Source organism: Vicia villosa, unplaced genomic scaffold, assembly GCF_029867415.1.
Source record: "Vicia villosa cultivar HV-30 ecotype Madison, WI unplaced genomic scaffold, Vvil1.0 ctg.000393F_1_1, whole genome shotgun sequence".
Lineage (NCBI taxonomy): Eukaryota > Viridiplantae > Streptophyta > Magnoliopsida > Fabales > Fabaceae > Vicia > Vicia villosa.
In genome coordinates, this window is record NW_026705177.1 from 961138 (window position 1) to 976294 (window position 15157).

The following is a 15157-nucleotide window of genomic DNA, read 5'->3' on the forward strand; positions in this document are numbered from 1 at the left end:
CTTATTTCCAAACATCATTTATTTTCAAAATGGCTAGGGCATCTGGACTACTTCCACTCTTTTCCACCACAATGGTGATCATGATCATCCTATTCTTAGGTAAGTTGAATTTCTTTATATTATTTTCTATTCATTATTGACTCTTAAGAATACATCATATTGATTAGGAAGAGAAACCAGTAAAACAAATTTAATTTTTGTGAATAGGTTTGGAGAAAGCTATTGGTGAGAATGTCAAAATGGATACTGCTAAATATTCAACAACAAGAGGTTCTTGGGTGCCATTGAATTATCGACTTACTACGTTGAAACCATGCACTGACAACTTTATTGGAGCATGTGTTCCTGGAACTGATGATGCTTCTTGCGACAAGATGTGCAAACAATCTGGCGATGAAAAAGGAGGATTTTGCAAAACTCTTCGTTACAAAGAACCAGCACCACATAACTTCTGCCATTGCTATTGTTAGATTTGAATTTTATACCAATAAATAGGTATTGCTATAAGTAGTGCAATTTAGCTAGAGTGTTTGATTTATATCATAGAATAATATATTTTACAGTTGAATTGTCATCCTTTAAACATTTTATAGTTTATTCTATGCTTAAAAATTGAGATCAATATCATTTTTATTTGCTCATAGTTTGATAAATAATATTTTCAATCAATTACAGAGTATTTTATATTGTGATTACTAATACACTTATAATTTAAGTTACAAAAATTTATTGAACTTTGCAGACTAAAACACTACAAAAAATTAACTTTTAGTGAAAATGATAGTCCGTTGGTAAAGGGGTAAAAATCAAGGGTATAGCACAACAAACTTTTTTCATTTTGCTATACCAGTAGTTATAATTTTTTTGTCAAGGTGATCAAAACACTGGTGCTATAACCATGGTTTTTTTCAATTGACTAGAATTTTTATAACTTATTATTTTACTATAACAACAATTGAGTCTACAATGCTATAAGCTTTAGTAAAATAATTTAATACCAACTCTTTTAGTTGGTATATATTTTATCAACATTTGTTTATTGAAGTTTGTTAAATATCTCGTAAATATATTCTTCCAATTTTTTAGGTTAATACTTAAAATTAGATAAATTTATTTATTTATTTTTGAAGCAATATCAAATAAACCTTCAATCATGCTTAAAACCTTATCACTAAATAGTTAATAATGTCAAACTAAATGTTTCCTATAATATTGAAATAAATAAAGTCGTAATAATCCTCAAAATTACAAAAATAATTGATTCTTATCCATTATATTTTCACCTTTACTGCATCAAGACAAAAAATCTTTTATTTTCCTTATCGTCCATGTTGGTTAGTATTGTGATTATATATATATATATATATATATATATATATATATATATATATATATATATATATATATATATATATATATATATATATATATATATATATATATATATATATGAGAGCTTATTTTGATAGAGGTCATATGAACATTTAGAATCAAGAGAAATACTTGCATGAAATCAATTGAGAAAAGGGAGAAATTACAGTTTAGTCCCGATAAAAATACTCTGACAACCAATAATTGAAAACTTGAGAAAAGAAAATTAACAAGCATTTCAATAAAAACACCACTACCCAAACTCCAAACATAAACCTCTTAAAACAAACTATTGATGCGGGCACAAAACATGATTCCTCCTCTGGTATGAGAAAATGCATGAAACACATGAAATTTTAGCAAGAAACTATTTTCAAGACCAAACTATCTCGTTTGCCAACAAATAACACTCTTTAGCATATGTCAATTCTGAACAAATTGTATTGGTTAATTGAAAATCTCTCAGTCAATTACCCAATGCAATAAATTACGCGTAAACTTAAATCTATTTCTAAGTTTTAGTGTTTTTAGATGATTTTTCTTGATCTAGAATTAAAAAGTAGTTTTAAATAACAATTTAAATTCATATATCATGTTAAAATTTATCAAATTATAACAAACACTATGCCAAATTTGTCTTTTAGCAGCACCCCTACGAAAGTGCTTTTAGGAAAAAGCGCTGGTATAGGTTTCGCTAAAAACAAAATTAAAAAACAAGGGAAAAAAACACTAAAAAAGCACTGGTATAGGGTATGTCTACAAAAGCGCTTTCTAAAAGCGCTGGTATAGGGCACCTTACGAAAGCACTTTATAAAACCGCTGATATAGGGGTAGATATGAAAGCGCTTCTAAAAGCGCTGGTATAGGTATAGGGTACGAAAGCGCTTTTAGGGAAAAAGCGCTGGTATAGGTTTACCTATGAAAGCGCTTTTGAAAAGCGCTGGCGTAGCTCATTTTAAAATTAAATTTTTTAAAACAAAATTAAAACAGACGCGTTTTTCTTTCATTGTTCTTCATCGTTCTTCTTGCCCTCACTGTTCTCACTGTTTACAAACGCTACAGCCACAAACCTCCACAACACACGTCTGCTCGCCGCCGCCAACCTCCACAACACCGACCACCACTCAACGTCTTCTTGCCCTCACTGTTCGCCGCCGCCGCCGTTCTATATTCCAGTTTCTCTTTGTGAAGGTTAACGAAATTCTGATTTCAACTTTTTCATTCTTGAATGGGTCTGTTGTAGTTTTAGGGTTTTGTGTTGGGTCTGCAGAGTACCAACAATCATAATATAAGAACAGATGTAATTAGGGTAAAACTTTGTTGAAGAAAGAAAAAAAAATTCTGTATTAATGAATGCATCTTCAAAAAGAATTTTCTGTATTAATGAATGCATCTTCAAGATCATGAGTAAAATTCTCCAGGAGTTAGTCACTACTCACTACCACAAAGAGCCTTTCTTTTAAATGTAGAAAAAAAATTTAACACTATGTAGCAAAAGTTTAACTAAGTATAAAGAATGAGTATGAACATAGTGAACACACCCTTGAAATTATTGCTGTTCCAGAATTACTATAACATCAAAATATAGACTTATTATAACCATGTAGAGTTATATTCATGCCATATAAGAAGGACCTTCTTTTCCTTTTTAGGATTTTCTACTCTCTGCATTGTTCTGGATAAGCAATTTATTTTACAATATTCATTGAACTCTTCATTTAAATACTCAAGGCTATTTTCACTCCTAAGATCCTTAAATTTTCTATCATATTGATTACATAGGAACTAGTTATAACATGATCAGTAAGAGTTCATGATGTAATGTTCATTATCTAGCTTGATTTTTATGTTTTCAAGATCAAGTATCGACCTATTGAATTAATCCATATGATTTTCAATTGGAGGAATACCCGATTGCATCTTCAAAGTATATTTGAGTTTTTTTTCCATTTTCTTTTCTATATGTTTAAATTAGAATTTGAAGGACTGAATTTCATGTGTCTATTAGGATGTAGGTTCTTTTAGAATCTTTCAATCAATTTTGTCTTGGTGGTTACTAACTTTGTGAATTTGCTATAGGGGTAACTTGTGTAGAGTGAAAGTTTGATCGTTTCCCGGCCTAGTTCGACGTTTGGCGTTTTCTTGAGTTCGGTAACATCCGAGGTAAATTTCTTTCTCAAATTACTGGTATTATGATGAATTTTGCAGTATAGAAACTAACTTTAATATGTTCAATCTAACACGTAATAAAATCATTTTAAGCATACTTTTCTAGAACCAAATATTTGAGCATTTCGGTATTTAACTGCATCGTGTGTGTTTAATTTTACAGTTACTTTGAAGCCTCTGGTTTCTACTTGTACAACGCCGATTCAAACCTACCCGTCTCCCACATCAAGTCCAACTCAGGTTACTAGCCCTTTCTTCTTGCTTATAGTTTGTTGTTTTCTGCTTATAGTTTATTGTTTATGGTTCTATTTAATTTCAATTTAGTGTCTCTCAATCAGTTTTTTGGTTTGTGGACTTATATTACCTTGAAATAAGGTAATGTCTTCTTTAAGAAATCGGGGGTAGGCTGAAATAAGGTACTGTCTTCTTTTAGAGACTCAAACAATCGAGACAACTGTAACTTCCTATCTTTAGCTAACTACCAACTTAACCAATATGAAAGCTATAGGATCTCATTAGGTATTGCTTAAGTGTTGCTTATTCACAGTAGTATATTTTTGTACTATAGTTGCATAACATTCTATTTCAAGACTTGAGTGGTTTGACAAGATTTATTTCTATTATTCACACTTTATAGGATCTCATTAGGTATTCTAATCAAGACATAATGATGATAGCTATTTCTTATATTGACAGAATTCCTTAGTACCTGATAGAGAAACCAAGAAGCAAAAGCATTTGTTTAGCTTAATTAAGACATGGATAAAACATGGATGAATTCAAACCGATTGTCGAAAGAGTACGAGAAAGGGGTATGGGAATTCGTTAAGTTTGCGGTTGCGCACGTCGAAGACCCGATTCGAATGGCGTGTCCTTGCTTGGGTTGCTGTTATGGGGGTAAGGTTGACGGGAATAAGTTGGCATCGCATTTACTACGGTTTGGAATTGATAGAAGTCATACATGTTGGACAATGCATTGTGAGAAAAGTAACGGGAATGTTGAGTCGAGGTGTAATACGAAGTATGCTTCAAACGACGATTGCACAGACACATGTGATTATGATCGAGTCGAAGAGATTGCAGAAGCGCTTGAAGAAGATCTTGAGGATTGTCCTAAAATGTTCGAGAGGTTGGTAAGCGATGCAGAGAAACCGTTGTATGATGGTTGTACAAAATTCACAAGATTGTCCGCGGTGTTAAAGTTGTACAACTTAAAGGCGGACAATGGATGGTCGGATAAAAGTTTCATAGAGTTATTAGCACTTATGAAAGATATGGTACCAGATGATAATGTTCTTCCCAATCGAACGTATGAGGCTAAAAAGATGTTTTCCTCTATTGGCATGAGCTATAATAAGATACATGCATGTCCAAACGATTGCGTTTTGTTTCGAAACGAGTATGCAGCATTGAATGAGTGTCCTAAATGCGGTGCCCCTCGATATAAGAAAAAGTTGTCTCCGGCCAAAGTCTTATGGTATTTTCCTATAATTCCGAGATTTAGACGCATGTATCATAGTGAAACCGATTCAAGACACTTGACTTGGCATGCAGATGAAAGAATTATTGATGGAAAGTTGCGACATCCGGCAGACTCACCACAGTGGATGAAAGTTGATACTGATTATCCTGAATTTGGAAAAGAAGCAAGATAAATTAATTTTCACAATTTTGCTTATAATATTTATGCTACTTGATAAAACAAGACAACTATAAAATCTTATTTGTTTTTCTATGTAGTGTCCGATACAGCGAAACAGTTCAGATTGCGGATACTATGTTTTGAGGTTTATGAAAGAAATCCTTCAAACGAATCAATTAGAGATTCCAATCACGATATGGATTTATAACTTAATTAGATAACTTCTTATAATTTATTACATTTAACTAAATCACTCATATTATGTTTTTGTTCTGTAGTACTTTGACGACTTCTATGCTGCTTCTTACACGAGACTTAAGTTGGAAGAAATCAAAGAGGATTTGTGTCAATTTTATATTCATCAGCTATTCATGCAGTAGGATTTGTGTCGATTTGAAGTATAATATTATAGTACTCTAGGATGGTTACGAACTTTGTTCATAATGTTGCCAATATTTGAAGTATAATATTGTTGATGTTACTGATTTAGTTTGTTTGACATGAGTTAGTTACATGTGAAACTTTCTGTATTCATACTTTACATGATTTAGTTTGTTTGATAGGAACTATAATGATGTATATATATAATTTTGGATATTATAATGGTATTATATTAGTATGTATATATATATATATATATATATATATATATATTGTCCTACCTATGGTTGAAAATATATCGTCGAAAATATATTACAGGTCGAAAATATTACAGGTTGAAAATATATTACAGGTCGAAAATATTACAGGTCGAATTGGCCGCCTTCACTAACGAGTGGGCAACTGAATTCTCTTGACGTTTAATAAACTTACATCAAAGTTAGGATAAGAAAGAAACAAGGTTTATAAAGAAGAAACAATTAGACTAAACTCGGCTCTACCAGTGTGCTTTGTTCGAAGAACTTGAACTACTATTTGGGAATCACTTTCAAAAATAACTTGTCGAAGATTCAATGTTATAGCTCCCTGAAATGCTTCTTTAAGGGAAATGGGTTCCGCTTCCAAGATATAATGATTACCAATATCCCAAGCAACACCAGCAAATATAAAGTGACCAGGGTTATCACGAACACACCACCCTCTATTTGTGGCGCCTTTTTGAGAATTGAAACCTGCGTCAACATTACACTTGAACCACCCAACATTATGAGGTTTCCATCTCGTAGGGTGTTGGAGAGGAGAAGAAGAGAATTGGTGTAGCCTTTGGAACATCAAGGAACCTCCACGGGTTAAGCATTTTTGTGGAGAATTTGTAGGGGCTGTTTACCGACCCGGCTAAGACTCCAAAAATATCATGTTCAGTGCCCGTTAGGTTGCCAGTTTTGTGACGATAATATTGAAGATGATTGGCATGTTCTGTTTGGATGTAACGCTAATAACCAATGTTGGAGGGAATCAGGTTTGTACTCCGTTATTGAACCCCAGTTAATTTCCTTTGTTGATGCTAAAGCTCTTATATTTGATATCTGTAATAGGGGGATAGGAAGATTGCTGGGAGATTCGCTGTTATGCTAGATGTGATATGTAGAAATAGAAATAATAAATTATGGAATAATGAGTAGGAGGAAGCTACAACTCTTGGTTTGATAGCTCTTAGCAATTGGCAGGCTTGGATGGCGGCTTAGAAGGACCAGATTACAGATAATCCTCCCTAACACCCTACGAGACGGGAACCTCCTAATGTTGGGTGGTTCAAGTGTAATATTGACGTAGGTTTCAATTCTAAAAAAGGCACCACGAATAGAGGGTGGTGTGTTCGTGATAACCTTGGTCGCTTTATATTTGCAGGTGTTTCTTTTAAAATCACGTTTTCTTTCATCAACTCACTATGGACTTCAGAATGAGTTACACGAATCTTTTTTAGAGTCTTATATCTTCTCTCAAGTTTCTGATTATTTTCAAGAATTTCAGCTAAAGATGTTTCAAGTTCAGAACTATATAGATGAGAAAATACCTCTTTAGTGTCTAATTTTGATTCTGTTTCAGGGCTACCTGCTTCTGCTTTTGCCTTCAGCGCCATATTTGATTGCCCTTCTTCAGAGTAATCATATGAGGAGTCAGAGTCGTCCCACGTTGCCATCAGAACCTTCTTCTTATCTTTTAATAACTTTTTCTTTGGCTTTTCTTTGGTGAGTCTATGACACACATACTTGTAATGGCCATGCTCTTTGCATTCATAGCATATGACTTCCTTTCCAGCTCCTAGATTCTTCGGCTCAGAGGTTGACTCAGATGGTCCACCTGTTCTTCTGTAGCATTTAAACTTATTTTGTCTTTTCTTTTAGAGTTGGTTAACTCTTCTAGACAGTAGAGACACCTAATATTCTTCAAATTCTTCTTCTTCAGCTTGAAAGGCTCTAATCTTTTCAGAATTACATTTGGACTTCAAGGCCACAAACTTTCCTTTCTTCTGAGGCACATCCTCTTCTAGCTCAATATCATGATTCCTTAGAGAGCTAACAAGCTCTTTTAGAGTTATTCTGGTCAAATTCTTTGACACCTTAAGTGCACCCACCATTTGCCTCTATTTCTTTGGTAGACTTCTAATGATCTTTTTCACGTGAACTGCAGTAGTGTAGCCTTTGTTCAAGACTTTCAAACCAGCAACAAGAGTCTAAAACCTTGAGAACATTTCCTCAATGGTTTCTTCTTCTTCCATTATGAAGGATTCATACTTTTGAATCAAGGCAAGAGCCTTGCTTTCTTTTACTTGTTGGTTTCCTTCATGAGTCATTCTAAGAGAATCAAATATAAACTTTGCAGAGTCTCTATTTGTTATCTTTTCATACTGAGTGTATAAGATAACATTTAACAAAATGGTGTCGCGGCGTGAAAAATATTCGAGTGTATCGAACGCTCAAAATACAACAAAGTCGCCACCGAACTTTATTTATTCCAAAAAGAAAGGGAAAATATTGATATAACCCATGAAAGAAAAAAAGATGGCCGTCGCAACCAAATTAGGATTCGAGAGTCGGTCATGCAAGGGAAAGATATTAGCACCCCTTGTACTCAACGTGACCTATTTAGTTAGTTTTGTGAATGTGTGTGTTAGCGTGAATTTTAGTTTACGGTCTTCTACTTATTATGCGGGAAAAATAAAATAAAGGGTTTTTAGGTTTTTTTTATTATTGTGCCTGACAAGGCTTTGGGTCTCGCTCCTACGTATCTCTGGGTACAATGGATAACTCAATACTACATAGTTCTGGTAGAAAATATTTGTGGGTTGGTTCATTTTAGCGAAAGATTCTCAAGCCGCATTCGAAAGGAAAACATTGCTGCCTAAAACATGGATAATTAAACATTTGCATCACTTCAAGAATGGATAACTGAATCAGGATCAACACAGATTCTTGGCACCATCACATTCGAGTGGAAAATGTTTGATATTCACATGTGGAAGTGCCATTTGCATCATCGCGGAGTCGATGAAGCGTCTTTTGTTTATAAAAAGGTTTTGAAGTGAAAGCCAAGAGGCAAAAGGTCTGAATGAGTAGATATTTTTTATGTGGGAGACAAGCATCAAACCACAAGCTAAGTACAACCAACAACCCAAGTACTCAGGAATCAGAGAGACAAGTACTTGGGAATCAGAGAGACAAGTACGTTCAACCAACTCTTTTTCATCCCAAAAATATTTTTAGGAAATTTGTGAGAAGAATCAAGATTCGTTTGATTAATATATTTTAAATGGAAGACAAGCATTGGACCACAAGCTAAGTACGACCAACAATCCAAGTACTCAAGAATTAGGGAGACAAGTACGTACAACCAATTCTTTTTCATTTCAAGTTTATTATGAAAAGACGACTTGACGTTGGATGAAACGTTTGATTATGAAAAGATTTAAGGTGATAGGGAAAAGATACTTGACGTTGGATCAAGAACTTACGCGCGTTCGATTGGAAAATCACTTAACATTGGATCAGCTGCTTTATTCTTTTGAAAAGATTAATTTTAAGATGCCAAGTTGTTAATTAATTCGATTAGAAACTATAGAATTAAAGGCAAAAGCAAGTAAAATTATTACACTCCATTGGGAATATTATGCAAATCAAATGAGCAAGATAATATCAAAATAAAATGCAAACACAAACAAAATAAACAAAATAATATAACATGAAAATGGTGCAAGTTATTTGAATGGTTTTGATTTATCTTGAGAGAAAATTAATTTTGAATGGTCAAGTTACTTAATTATATCAAAGAATTAATCAAATAAAGTGACATTTTTATTTTAGCAAAATTAATTAAGAAAAAATCAACTAAATTAATTAACTAGGCTAATTAAAACTAATTATTTAAAATAATCAATTAAAAATTAATTCAAATAATTACCCTAATTAATTAATTTTAATTGAAACAATTAATATATTAAGAAACTGTAATTAATTAATTTGTAAACTAAGAATAAAAATATTTTTTTATTGAATTTGAAAAATAAAATGCAAATAGAAATAGTGGTGTGAAATTAAAAAAAAATTGCAATTTGCTAGCATGGATATGGAGTCCAAACAAGGAGAGCCCAAGTAGACAAATTTTGTGATGTGTCGCACATATGTAGTGTAGTGCCATGTCATGTCCACATAAGTTGAAATACCAACTAGACAAATTTAAAGGAAAAAACAAATCCAAAAAATGACAAATAAAGTTAGGGGTGTTTAAAACTGAAAATGCCCAATAAAAAACCGTCAACCAAACCACATCAAATCAAAACTATAAAAAATTACATTTGATTCAGATGTGTTTGAATAATTTTTAATAGAACCGCACAACTTGATTCAGTTTGTAGTTTGTATTTTACAAACCAAATCAAACTGCATTCGTTATGTTACAAATCTTACTAATAATTATATATTTTTTTAATTCTTTAGAGAAATCAATAAGTACTAAGTACTATGTGTATATTTTTTCATATTCTTTGAATGATGTTTATTTTAATTTACATATCAACAAAAATCATATTATTATTAATTTATAAATAATATTTTGACAAAAATATATTTTATTGAACTTTATAAATAATATTTATTTAAGAATGCAATTTCATGTATATCGTTCTTTAGACATTAGATAAAATGGTGAGACACAATTTTACGCATCAAATTATAAATTTATTTGGAGAATTATAAACTTATTTTATGGTAATGTATGGATAATTAAACACAAAATTATGTTTTTCTTTATATGTGTATGTATGACTTAATAAAGTTTTGGTAAAAAATCGAACCAACCGAACGAATTCAAACTGCATTGGTTTAGTTTTATTTATAAAATTCAAACGAACTAAATCAAACCGCACGTTTTTTTCTCTTGCGATTCAACTGACTTTTAGTGTCAACAACCCTAACTAAAGAGACTACAAAGCTGCATTTTTTATTATAAAAGTAAAATAAAAGAATCAAAAGTACATTTAAACCTAAATTTTCATTAAAAAAAATAAAATATCAAAAACTAGAATGTAACAATGATAATCAATGCTAAAATTCATTTGGATTTAATTTTATATGTTAATTTATCTTTTATCAATAAAAACTTTTAAAAATTTAAAATTTAAAATAATAGCATAGTACTTTATATAATTAAAAGAAAAGTTTTATATATTTTATATAAATACATTAAAGTTATACAAGAATGTAAGTTGATTCTTTGACTATAAAAAGGCTCATACCTACTCTTATTTCCAAACATCATTCATTTTCAAAATGGCTAGGGCAACTGGACTACTTCCACTCTTTTCTACCACCATGGTGATCATGATCATCCTATTCTTAGGTAAGTTGAATTTATTTATATTATTTTCTAATCATTATTGACTCTTAAGAATACATCATATTGATTAGGAAGAGAAACCAATAAAACAAATTTAATTTTTGTGAACAGGTTTGGAGAAAGCTATTGGTGAGAATGTCAAAATGGATACTGCTAAATATTCAACAACAAGAGGTTCTTGGGTGCCATTGAATTATCGACTGACTGAGATGTTGAAACCATGTACTGACAACTTTATTGGAGCATGTGTTCCTGGTACTGATGATGATGCTTCTTGTTTCAGTCGTTGCAAACAATCCGGTGATGAAAAAGGAGGCTTTTGCAAAACTCTTCGTTACAAAGAACCAGCACCACATAACTTTTGCCATTGCTATTGTTAGATTTGAATTTTGTTCCAATAATAATAGATATTGCTACGAGGAGTGCAATTATCTAGCTAGCTAGAATGTTTTATTTATATCATAGAATAATATATTTTAGAGTTGAATTGTCAACATTTTCACATTTTGTAGTTGATTTTGTGCTTCAAAAATGAGATCAATATTACTTTTATAATTTTATTTTGATTTACTCATAGTTTGATCAAGGATTCAAGGGTATAGCACAAAAACCCTTTATTATTTCAAATCCTATACCAACAATTAGTTTAGAATTACAATAACCAATAGAGATGATTTTTTTGTCAGTTGAATAAAACACAGTGCTATAACCATGGTTGTTTTTCAGTGGAGTAGAATTTTTATAACTTACTATTTGACTATAACAACAAATGAGTTTACATTGCTATAAGATTTAGTGAATATTTTAACAACAAATGAGTTTACATTGCTATAAGATTTAGTGAATATTTTAACACCAAATCTTTTAGTTAGTATATATTTTATCAAAGATGTTATTTTGAGACCAAAAATTATAACATTTTACTCTTTTGAATAGTGAAATATTATAATAACAAATAATTTTTTTAAAAAAATATAAATTTTTTATTTTATTTTATTTTTAGATTAAAGATACCGATATGAAATTGTGTGATTAACTAACTTTATAAATTCATTAACTAGATTTTTAGATTTTATTAACCAACTTTATTTTACTATTAGAAATTAATTTTAATATCGGGCCGTTTATAAACCAACTTCATATTTTCATTAACCAACATTTTATTTTTCATTAACCAACTTTATTTTACTATTAAAAATTATTTTTTAATATTTAGGCGTTTATTAACCAAATTTATCATTTCATTAACCAACATTTTAATTTTTATTAATCAACTTTATTTTACTATTAAATTATTTTTCATATCTGAACATTTATTACTAATAAAAGTCATTATGCACGTACGGTTCACGGGTAATGTTCATAAAAAATAATAATTATTGTTCACCATATAAATATGAAGAACAATGCATACATCGTCAAAATTGAATGTAAAGTTGATGTCAAGATAGCACACTTGATATTTTATCAACATTTATTTTATGAAATTTGTCAAATATCTCATAAATATATTCTTACATTTTTTTTAGGTTAATACTTATAATAATTCGATAAATTTTTGTATTTATTTATGAAACAATATCAAATAAACCTTCAATCATGTTTAAAATCTTATCACCAAATAGTTAATAATGCCAAACTAAATATTTTATATAATTTTGAAATACGTAAAGTCGTAATAATCCTCAAAATTGCAAAAACAATTGATTCTTATCTATTATATTTTCACTTTTACTACATCAAGACAAAATAAATCTTCTATTTTTTTTTTCTCGTCCATGTTCGTTAGGATTGTGACTATACGAGTTTATTTTGAGAGAGGTCATAGGAACACATGAAATTTTAGCAAGAAATTATTTCTAAGGCCAAACTATTTATAAAAATAATTTCACTTGGAGAAAGGTACTTGGAAAAGTGATACTCGATTAAGCAATATGCACATCACTTGAAAAAAGGTACTACAAGTTCTCTTTCTCCTCCATCGAAGGCGTTAAACACGTTAGGTCAAATGTGTCTTAGAATCTCAATCCAAAAGCTTTTTCCTTGGACTAGAGATTTTATTCCTTCTTTGCAACGTTCTTCTATTGCTCAGGTTTGGATTAGACTATTTGATCTTGCTCATGAATTTTGGTGGCCAAATATTCTTTTTGCTATTGCTATTAGCATTGGGACTCCGATTTACCCGAATGGAATTGCTATTAAGCCCATTTTTGTTAGGTCATTTGGCCATTTTGTAGAAGTTTTGGCAAAAATGGATCTATCCTCACCAATCAACTATAATGTCCGAGTTGAGAGACAGGGGTATGCTTTTTTCGTGGTTATTGGTTATGAGAATTTTCCACCTTTTTGCACTCATTGTAATAATGTAGGACATAAGGTGGAAATATGCAAGAGACTCAATCCAACTCAAAAGTAAAAAAGCACAAAGAGGCCCAAATCAAGACTTTTGAACAAGTTAGGAATGCTAATTTCGATAAGGCCTATGTTGACAAATCCAATGAAAAAATCTCTGAAATGCTTGTCGTAGGTAAGGATCATGAAACCAATGGTGTGATTAAGAGATCTGCCCTTTATAACGAATTTGAAGCTTTAGCTAAAGCTGTAGAGGTTGTGGATGAGTCTGATGCTAGTTCTCTTGGGCATGAATTTGTTGATGTCGTACAACTTATTGATGATGAAAATGATTCCATAGAAAACTCATGTGGAAAAATCTCAACAAAACAACAAGTTCCTTCAAGATTCATGGTCTAATATGATGGAAAATGATAAGGATGAGCACGGTTTTCTGCTAAACTCTGATTATGCTACCCAAAGCAATATGGGATTCACTTTGGTCAGAGCTAAAAAGGGGGGAAAAAGCTTAAACCTAGATAAATTTATGAAACTAGGTCAAAGGTTGGTCTCTTCTAGCCTTTGAAATGACCAGCCTTTTTTGAAACATAAGGGGCCTTGCCAATGCCCCTTTAAAATTTTCTCTTAGGACTCACAAACCTAATGTTATTTTTGTTGTTCATCCTTGGACGAGCTCTGACTCACTCCCTCATAATTGGTTATGCAGGCTTGGGCTCAATATTTTTTCTCGCAATAACAAACCAGGCCTCTTCCCGAATCTCTAGTGGATTTGAAAGATATTTCTTTGTCATGTGGTCATTTCTTTGGGTGATCAATTTGTTGCTTTCACAACTACTGTGTAGGGATCGGATTGCATGGTTAAAGGAATACTTATAAGGATTGATTGGTACTACCTATGCCAACAAGATGCATCTTCTTTTTTATAGCCTAACAAATAATGACTTCATAGTTAATAAGGCTTAAGTTGGAGTAGTATTTGGATGAGTGACCTTCTGGGAAGTTTCCCGGAAAGTGTGAGTGAGGTAAGATGCTGAAAAGACCCGTGTTGGTTTTTGGGGTTAGTCGGTAATCCGAAAAGCAGTCTGGAACGCTACAATGAAGAGTTATTCGTAAAGAAGGAAATATGTCTTTAAAAATTTCTGACTGTCCTATAAATGGTTTTGAGACTTCGAAAAAATTAAGAGGAATTTCGAATGAGAGTTTTCCACTTGTGATCATCACTATAAAAGGACTAACAATGGCTCCATACTTTCTATACACCATTTTGTGTTTAGAAGGAATCTTGATTCCCCATTCAAAAGACAAACCTATATCTTCAAGTTAAATTTTATCATCAAAGGATATCAAAGGTGATCATCAAAACCTGTAGTTCATCAGCCTGAACTGAAGGAAGAGGTTGAACAAACTATTGTCATACCCCAAAATTTGCCCATCCCATTTCACTTCAAAATTCATACAAAGATTCAAGGCTCAAGGGTTAATCTAAGGCATACTCTCCTAATCAAAGGGTCCTTAAGATTAGAGTTTTGGATTTGCTAAGGATAAAGGATGTATCAAGGGATCTAATGGATTTCATATGGTTTATTAGGGTTCAAGGTATCTCCATGTCAAAAGTCAAGCTTCAATTCCAAGGATTGCTCATTCAAATGCTACAGTCGACTAGTTAGACTAAAAGTCAACTATGGTCAAAGTATAGTCAAAACTCCTGATTTTTGGTTAACATCAATATTATGAAGTATCATTCATCATTTGATCAAAGGTTGATCATGATTCATCAAGGAAAAGCTTCAAAATCATCAAAACCCTAAGTTTCTAAATTAGGGGTTTTAAGGAGAAAGTCAACCCAACTTT

At 31.7% G+C, this 15157-nt stretch overlaps 2 protein-coding genes across 2 annotated transcripts; both read left to right on the plus strand.

Moving 5' to 3' along the window:
- On the plus strand, nucleotides 1–633 carry LOC131627660 (uncharacterized). Its single transcript, XM_058898501.1, has 2 exons — nucleotides 1–99; nucleotides 208–633. Exons 1-2 carry the CDS (start codon nucleotides 30–32, stop codon nucleotides 468–470), a joined length of 333 nt encoding a protein of 110 aa, XP_058754484.1. The 5' UTR covers nucleotides 1–29; the 3' UTR covers nucleotides 471–633.
- A 10210-nt stretch (nucleotides 634–10843) lies between these two features.
- LOC131627661 (uncharacterized) lies at nucleotides 10844–11458 on the plus strand. The gene is made up of 2 exons (XM_058898502.1): nucleotides 10844–10957; nucleotides 11066–11458. The coding sequence occupies exons 1-2, from the start codon at nucleotides 10888–10890 to the stop codon at nucleotides 11332–11334; spliced, it is 339 nt and encodes a 112-aa protein (XP_058754485.1). The 5' UTR covers nucleotides 10844–10887; the 3' UTR covers nucleotides 11335–11458.
- Nucleotides 11459–15157: the final 3699 nt, after the last annotated feature.

Excerpts from the sequence above, each read along its gene's own strand:
- LOC131627661 (XM_058898502.1), top strand. The coding sequence starts at position 10,888 with ATGGCTAGGGCAACTGGACTACTTCCACTCTTTTCTACCACCATGGTG. Across the intron at positions 10,958-11,065 it reads CATGATCATCCTATTCTTAG|GTTTGGAGAAAGCTATTGGT; the intron begins GTAAGTTGAATT and ends TTTTGTGAACAG.
- LOC131627660 (XM_058898501.1), top strand. The coding sequence starts at position 30 with ATGGCTAGGGCATCTGGACTACTTCCACTCTTTTCCACCACAATGGTG. Across the intron at positions 100-207 it reads CATGATCATCCTATTCTTAG|GTTTGGAGAAAGCTATTGGT; the intron begins GTAAGTTGAATT and ends TTTTGTGAATAG.